The sequence below is a fragment of the Scleropages formosus genome, chromosome 20 (assembly GCF_900964775.1).
Source record: "Scleropages formosus chromosome 20, fSclFor1.1, whole genome shotgun sequence".
Classification (NCBI taxonomy): domain Eukaryota; kingdom Metazoa; phylum Chordata; class Actinopteri; order Osteoglossiformes; family Osteoglossidae; genus Scleropages; species Scleropages formosus.
This window is the reverse complement of record NC_041825.1, coordinates 9,033,722-9,042,755: the sequence shown is the minus strand read 5'-3', so window position 1 is coordinate 9,042,755 and position 9,034 is coordinate 9,033,722. Positions and strand designations below refer to the sequence as shown.

At 37.9% G+C, this 9,034-nt stretch overlaps 1 protein-coding gene across 1 annotated transcript; it reads right to left on the bottom strand.

Moving 5' to 3' along the window:
- Positions 1-5,629, bottom strand: LOC108926573 (bifunctional apoptosis regulator). Its single transcript, XM_018739316.1, has 8 exons — positions 5,506-5,629; positions 4,125-4,454; positions 3,056-3,281; positions 2,455-2,624; positions 2,019-2,163; positions 1,731-1,904; positions 836-1,035; positions 1-381 (listed from the first exon to the last, which is right to left on the bottom strand). Exons 2-8 carry the CDS (start codon positions 4,418-4,420, stop codon positions 189-191), a joined length of 1,404 nt encoding a protein of 467 aa, XP_018594832.1. The 5' UTR covers positions 4,421-4,454; positions 5,506-5,629; the 3' UTR covers positions 1-188.
- Between the last annotated feature and the right edge of the window lie 3,405 nt (positions 5,630-9,034).

Below are 9,034 nucleotides of genomic sequence, written 5' to 3'. Positions count from 1 at the left end.
TTTTTTAAAGCTGTCATGTTCCATTATAGTTTGAAGCATATTGATAAAATTCTTATCCTGTGTTAAATTCCTTGTTTTCTGATAACGTACCACTGGTAAAAATATCACATTTGCAGTTTCAAGATCTCATGTTCATAGGTCTGCCCTCTTCTACTACGATAGCCCTGTGCAGCAGCATTTAAATTTTCTTATGGCACCTGAGTTTCTGGACGAAGCACTTGCTGAACAACAAGGTCAATGTTAATAATTGGGTTAAAGTATAAGGCCCAATAAAACAAACAGTTGCAGGCAAACTGAGGAATAACTGGCCAAAAAATGGCCACAGCAAACCCCTGTGCAGATACTTTCCACAAATGGCTCCAAATTTTCTGGGGTAGAGTCCTATAGTTAAATACAGGAAACAAAAGAACGATCAAGATCCTTATTCTACATATACATCTTATTAATTCATTATGTTAAAAAGTGTTGTCATTTTTGATTAAATGGGCTCCAACTTTCATTTTTAAGGGCAAGAGTTTTGCAAATTTTATAGAAAACCTTTTAATAAGCAATGGCTTTACATCATATATCAGTGATTAACCATCCAAATATATATATTTTTTTAACTTCATTTAAGGAAATTAAGGGTTAACCAAACCAACAAACTGTAGCCCTTAATGACTATACTAGTCTCATTAGTAGTACATAGCTTGAATCTGCAGAAGTGAAAACATAATACATTGTTTGAATAAATTAATTAATAAAAACAAATAATTGCATCGTTATTATAAATAAAGCAATATAAAGGCAGACAAAAAAGGGGGCAAAGAGAGAATGATATTACTGAAAAAATTACCTCAGCTCTGATCGAACCCACAGCCTCCATACCGCGCAACCTTCCAGCACGGACAGAAGCATGGCATTGACGATAATGAAGCGTGATGTCCAGTAGTGAACGCCCAGCCAGTCCCAGGCAAACTCTGCAATCAGTTGATATGGCAGGAGGAGGTACTTCACCAAAAATTCTGTCCACTGCTTCCAGCTGGGATCTTCATACTGTACACAAGTAGGAAGGAGGAGAATCAAAGGAATGGAATCCAGTCCTTGAGGGCCTAATTTTTCTAGTATAGCATCTGCAAACATTTACATGGAAATGTTTAAGTACTTACATTTTTTCTTTCAAATGTAATCAACAGCAACATTTTCTCCAAAACAGACATTTACTGTATGGATATACACAAAAACTTGCAGTACAACCTCTGAATTTTCACCTCTGCAGATTGTGGTGCCAGAGATTTGCTGTTCCACAATCTAGAGATCACTTCTCTAATGTTAATTCTAGAGATTATTTCTAATTTCACTAAAGGTAATTCTAGGGTTGTTACAACATTTTTTTTTATGACCCACTGAGATTTATTCCTTTAGCTGATGCTTTTCTCCAAAAGCAACTTACAGTGTTAAGCTACTTTACAATTATTTACCAATTTAATGGAGCAACATCAGGTAACTACCTTGTTCAAGGGTACTACAGCCAAAAATAAGATTTGAACCTGTGGGTCCAAAGGTAGCAGATCTAACCACTATGCTACCAGCTGTTCCCTTATTTGAGTAAACACAATGAACTTGATTAAAAGTACATTTAGCAGGAAGTAAAGCAGAAACATGGCAACACTGTCAATTTTAAAGTGAACTTGAAGTCAGTCAGGTTCTTGACATTTTCAATAAATCACAGGTAACGCAGTTTCACTTACATAGAATTTGGTCACGAAAACCTCCTCTGGCTCTGCTCTCTGTGCCGGACAGCAGGTGTGTATGAAAGGCAGAAATGTTTCAGCATAGTCAAACAGGTAGAGATAAAGAATGGTGAGGCGTGGGGAACTCTTCAGGGCATACAGCAGGAACAAGGACTTGCCCGCGTTCACTGCCTGGAAGGAGAGCACGACGGAAAGGACGCATGAAGAAGACAAGCTTATTTGTCTCGAGTATCTAGAGCCCACCTGCCCACAAAACCATAATTACTGCTGAAATGTGAATTGCACCTTATATTCCCAGAGGTTCTGGGGTGGCTTCACTCCAAGGGATTTCACACGCTCCAGCTCAGCCAGGATAGCCTTGCGATGGGTTTGATTCTCAATGCTGTACGGCTGCTTCGAAAGCTCTTCGTCTCCCAGCATAATCAGGAGCCTGTCAATTTACACAAGTGTCTCAGTTTACAGTGTCTGTAAAAAAAATTCATACCCATTTTAACAAAAGATATCTATATAACAGAGAATACTTCAAACACTTAGCCTGATAACATTTGCCAGAAACCCTTCTTTCTTTGTATATTTCTACCTGAAATAAATCATGTCAACAGCATTTTTTGTTCATTAAAGTGTGTATAAATTTTATCACACTATTAATAAACAACAAAGATGCCAAATTTAAAAAAAAAAAAAAAAAAAAAAAATTAAAGAAACATACAAAATGATATACCTGCCATTGACCTGCTCTTTTAGAAAGTTTTCTTTATAAAGAGAGGTCCACGGTCCTAAGTGGTCCAGCCAAGAGATAACCTCTGTTGCAGTCCACTTTGTTACAGGCTTATGAACTAAGAGATCGTGCTCTGCATCTCGGCTGCTCCAGTGGTATACAAGCAGCATTACCTGGCATAAAAGACCAATACAGGTGTTCACAAGCACCCTTTAATAGATTCTGAGCAAAGAAAAACAGACATCCACCTATTTCTGAAACTATTTCCCAAAGTGGGGTGATGCATATATACCATGTTAAGACATTGAATATTAATGTGTTGCTTAGCTGACACTTTTATACAAAGTGACTGACGGTATTTCAGCCATTCGGGGTTAAGTGCCATGTTCAAGGGTCCTACGTCAGTAGCGGAAAATGGGCCTTGAACCAATAACCTTGAGGACACAAGTCAATGTCCTTAATTCTTATGGTACAAGAACAACAAGCATACATGCTGTAGATGTATTCAAAAAGTCAAGCGCTATGGTCCCTGTCTATTTAGAACATTATGACCCATCCACTTTGACATATATTTGGTAAAATTTAAAGGGATTAAACTGCTTACAGCTACACATGTGAGCGCAGTAAGGACCCCGGAGAAGAAGCCGCTGCCTCCCCCTCCTCCTCCTCCTCCTGGTCCTCTTCTCTGGGCACTCAGCGTCACACCTCTGGAGGCCTGCTCATCCCCATACCTCTGAAAGGCTATGAGGCTTCGAGTTATACTGGGGTTATTCTGGATATCTTCTCTCCTCTTCTTAACCACATCGGAAAACAATTTATCAGCAGCATCCCTGCGAGGAAATAGGAATGAACAGCACTTATCAGCTGGAGCTCTTAATTACTGTACACAGGTTACAATTATATTCAGAATAGGGACTTTTTAAAACAAACATTTCAGTGAGCATTAGTCATTGTGAAGTGCATTTTTATTTGATTTTTTTTTTTTTTTAAATCCTTCAAGTGTGAAAAGCTGTTTTAGAAAAATAGAAGACTTTAACTGATATAGTTTTGCAAAACATCAGATGGTCAACTGAAAATACTGTAGGATCAACATGACTATCCCCTCCATCTAAGGAAGTGTCATTGGGTCCAAAACAATTCAAAGGTCTTTGCTCTTGGCCAAAGTAAGTCCTTCCAAGGTACTTTCTGCCTACATTGAGAGCCACTACACTATTTTTTTCCACACATTATACACCATGCTCTGGGACAAGTATTTCTCACATAAAAGAGAAGCATGTGCATGGTTCTTCAGAGTTATTTTCTACCATAAACTGATTTCTTTGTTATATTTAACACTGCAATAACATTTTAAGCAATATCAAATTATTAGATTAAAATATATATATATATATATTTTAAATCATGTTAATTCAGCTAAATATCAGCTAAATCAAATATAAATGAAAATTGTTCGGGTAGGCTCCGGTTCCCCGTGACCCCGTATGGGACAAGCGGTTCTGAAAATGTGTGTGTGTGTGTTCTGGGTGTAGCCATTCATACAAATCTAACAAACCTTAAAGTTGTATAATGACTTCCTGTTCCAACTAAAATTTATTTTCTTACATACAAAGACACACACAATCAATCATAACTTACAAATAAGCTCTAGAAACTCATCAAATTTTCATCCCTACCTCAGCAAAATGTTGACTTTCGGAAAACCTTCCCACTTCTCCCTACATTCTGGACATTCATTCTTCCTAGAAGACTCCCACCAAAGGGCAAGGCAGTGCCGACAGAAACTGTGTCCGCAGTTAAGCGTCGTGGGGTTGACAAGGATGTCGTAACAACAGTGACAAGAAAATTCATTTTCGGAGATCTGACCGCTGCAAGTCTTAGGGCAAAGGTCAAAAGGCGATTCTATGTCCTCTGGAAATCCTGCAGAATCGGTATGCTGCAGAACATCCCCCTTCATCTGAGAACTTGTCATTAGATCCGCAGTTGATCGAATCCTCACTCTTAAACTATGTCAAAGAAAACAGAGAAGAGCGTAAGGGCATATCAACTGTTCATCGAAAGCGTCACATTTCTTATGGATAAAATAATCGAGTCCACTGGAGAATCACAGCATTTCTACGCTGATATATGCATGTCACAAATGAGGGGGCAGCAGACAGCACAGTAGTAACAGCTATAGAGTAAAGATTCTGGGTTTGAATCCCACTCCCATACCATAGTACCCTTGATCTAGGTACTTACCCAAAGTACAAACAGGTAAATTTGATTATCTGCTATTGTAAGCTACCATAAGCAGAGGTTTTGGCTAAATAAAGGTTAACAATAACACCCTAAACTAATCAATTAATCTTTTTAATATTAAAGTGACTGTACTATTAGTACAGATCAAAACAGTGTGTGTAGGTTATGGTTTTGGACTGAGAAGCCAACTGCATGCTTGTCCACACAAGCTTACCATCCCATAATGGCACTAAATCAACTCACTTGTTACAGCTTGTCCTTATTTCCCAAAATACAGGGACTTTACTCTGGTCTGATGCACAAGTTTAAACTGCTGACATATTGAATATTGTGTGCAGCCATGGCATTCAAATGAAATCATGAAATCATCAATCATCACAGTGACTGATCAGTTGGTATACTGTAATATCCTAATCCACACTGTTTGTTAAAAGGCGAGACAAAACCATTTTTTATTACAGCAAAAGCTCATTCTACATCTGAGCTCGAGCTGCTGCTGCGGCTGCTAATCATGATGACCCGCACAGCTCGACGTCGAGCTCTTTGGAAGTAGTAGTGCTGTGGCTGGGGGGAAATAACCGCGGAAGTAGTCCATTTCATGGAGGGGGAGAAACACCACGAAAAACCGTATCAACTCCAAATGCAAAAAAGAAAACCCACGTTAGTCAGAAAAAAACAAGGAGTCAGAAAACTTTAAAAAAAAGCTACCGCCTTAGCGCTGTCCAGCTTATGCTAAGCTAACCAATGAAATCTTCACTGCCAACCGCCCTCATTCCAATAAGGGAAAACACAGATATATAGAATTTGTGTTCCTACCTGTGATATCTTTATCGGCGCTTTTGGGCCGCACAACAGATAACATCGCTAAGAAATGATGTTTTAATGAACGCATAAGAATTACAACACCCAAACTGCTGGTGACCCATCAGCTGGGGTCGCTTCGACCAATGACCACTTTGTAGGTCGTGTACACGTCACGCAGGTCGCAGTTCTGATGGGCCAATCGGCGAGCATATGTAGTCAGTGACGTTTTAATGAACGTATATGAATTACAACACTCAAGGTGCTAGTTATCCATCAGCTGGGGTCGCTTCGACCAATGAACGCTTTTCTGGTCGCAGTTTTGATGGACCAATCGGCGAACACGATGTAGTCAGTTCCGTTTCGGTCCGCTTATGCTCATTGGCGCAGGGATAAAGAGGCCGTTCAATAACTGGTCCAGGATCAGTGTGATCGTTCGGTTGGTAGTGGCTGTGGGTTTGACTGCGCTGGAAAAAACTGACCAAAAGTAGCTGAATTCTGTCATAGTTACCAGCTGAAACTACGAAGTACAGAAAGTTTTCAGTCGCATCCCATCGGTCGTTGTCTTTTCAGTGACAATCACTCATAATTCTTCCGACTAGTGTTATTTTTTAATTAAGCATATCCTAAAACTGAGATGTACGGAAACATAACTAGAAATAAAACTAAATGTTCGGTATCTATCAGTGATTAAAATCGCCTATCTTTTGTCCCTCTTAATATTTAATAACAGAGTGAGAGTTCTGTAATCATATTTTAAGAATGATTGATTAGGTTCATTGAAAGGAGTGATGTAAAAACCCGCAAAATCACCTTCATCGGTGCTGCTGTGTTTACGGGCATCTTATGAATATAATAAATACTACTTAAAAGTTACCTTTTAAACCCATAACTTCATGATCATCATGCCCGGATAAGCCTTTACACAGCCGCTACTCCCGTACAGTATGTAAATATTTGTGTACCTTTATAAGAAAAAATTGTAGGAAGGTGATCAGGAATCGTCTATCCCGACTTTCATGCACCTACTCGTGCATAAAGTGGAAAGAAACAAAGTTTACTTAAGAATCACATGTGTGTAACTATGTCTCTTTCTCCAGTGTAATGCACAGATTGTATTTCTCTGAGATGTACGTCGCTTTGGAGAAAAGCGTCTGCTAAATGAATAAGTGTAAATGTAAAAGTGTTTTTAGATATTGTAGAAGTTATTACAAATTTCCTATACTGTAGTTGAAATCCAAAGCTGAGGGGTATAAACTTGACCACCAGATGGAACTGTTAGACTTATAAAAATAGAACACCATTTCTTTTTTAAAACGAATAATGCATAATATTTGAATCATTATTTCACTCCTTTGTAGATGATCATTGAGAAATTATTGAAAATACAGGATGTGAGGAAGAGAAAAATTGTTAAGACTCTTATTGGTAAATAGTTATGGTCCATATTGTGTCATAAAGCTTTATTAAATAATTAGACAGTATAATTAACAGTATATATAGTATAATTATAAATAAAATTACTATATTTGTAAATAATTAGAAATATAAAAATTGTCATATATGTATATAATTGTATATATTGACTATTTTTGACTATTTTTAAAATAGTCACTATAGTGATTATTTTTGTATATTGGGTACTTTATATTTTTATATATTTTTTATCCTTCATTCACATATTCTATCTTCTCATCTGTCTTGTCACTGTCATTCTGTCTGTGCTGTGGAAGTTTCTGTCACCAAGACAAATTCCTTGTATGTGTGAACATACTTGGCAATAAAGCTCGTTCTGATTCTGATTCTGATATATAATATATAACAATTATATATATAGATATGAAGCATATAATACAGAGACTGATTAAATTGATACATTGTAGATATATGTATATAGGAGTACAGTTTTCTCAGCAACTTGGTGTTAAAATAGTATAGTAGCTGATGAAATTGATTACACACACATACACCGGCTGAAGCTGCTTTTCCCGTGGATTTAAACTTTATAGAAGTTACAAAGCCTGATCCAGGTCTACTGATATTTTTTATGAATAATTCCTCCAAAGACTTTGTATTTGCTGGTTTTGTCTTGACGCGATCATATGGTATCTCATAAGAAGAGTGAGAACGCTGATTGCACCCGGGACTCACCATACTGATCACGTAGAGGAAGCCTGAGCTCCAGGCTCACTACCCTCCAAACAACTTGAAGCTGACAAAGGATTGTGTTGATTGCCATTCAAGTTCCCAAAATTCGACATGCATGCCAACAGATGGCTGCAGCATTTTTAGAAATAAAGGCAAATGGTTCAGTCTGTGAAAGCCTTGGCCCTTGATCCCTTTTGCAGAGATGGCCTAATCAGGTTACATTGCCTGACTAATCACAGTAAAACTGATCTCATGATGATCTCTTCATACTTACGGAACTCAATGTGATATAAGAATAAACTGCAGAAAAAAACAACAAAGCTTCAAAACATATTTGCTTTTACTTTTGTAGAAAACACACTGAATTTTTAGAAGACACGCAATCTCTGTCAAACATACTTTGTCCTTTGAATTTGGATTAATAAAAAATAAAACCAGTAAAACTTCAAATTGTTTTTAGTGTTCCATTAAAAAAAAAAAAACTATGGAATATTTCCCAGAACATTTCTGGGAACAGGGTCACGTTGCCAAAAAACATGTGGGAAATATTTGTCTGGAATTATATGAGAGCACAATTATGATAATTATTTTTACGTCTGGGTCAGTGAGATTTCTTACTAATTTTGAAATTACAGTGATTATTAACTGCCCTTTTCCACATAGGAGTTTGGACATGCAAACAGCTTTGTTTTCTGACCAATCTATTCCGCTTGGAACTGAGCAGTCCGGATCACACCCACAGTCCACATCACTTTTCCCCCAGCTGCACATCACCAGCCAGTGAGATCCCAAAGTACCGGACGCCCTCCAGTCCAGAGATCACTCCACTTTTTTTCTTTGTGAAGATCATAGCATCTAGTGTATAAGTGCTTATTTCAATCTCAGCTGCTTTACACAGAAAACTGTTTCAGTACAACCAGCTTATCACATTCCAAAGATGCAAAAAGAACAAGATCATCAGCAAATGGTAGAGGCACCTCCTCCAGGCTCCCTAACCGGAAGCTGTCCATCTGTCCATACTTCAGCTTTGTGCATCTATCTATCTATCTATCTATCTATCTATCTATCTATCTATCTATCTATCTATGAAACTGTGTTTGTAGGATAGGCAACACAGCAGATGTTTCAGTATAATGTCTCAGTTCCAGTTCTTGTAATCTAACAAGTGTGATGTTCTTTTTGGATTTTAATTTCTGAGAAGCCTTGTGACGGTCACATTCTCTTTCGTTCTGAACCCCGAGCGCTCTGCACGTGACTTCTACGAAACCCGGCATTCCGTAATCAAATTCAAAAAGCCCAGTTTAGTTATGCCGAGCAGGACTATGGTTGAGTTTTTCAATTGCAAGTAATAGATGTCACATCACTACATGCCCTCCTTGATCTCAGCATGGTTTCT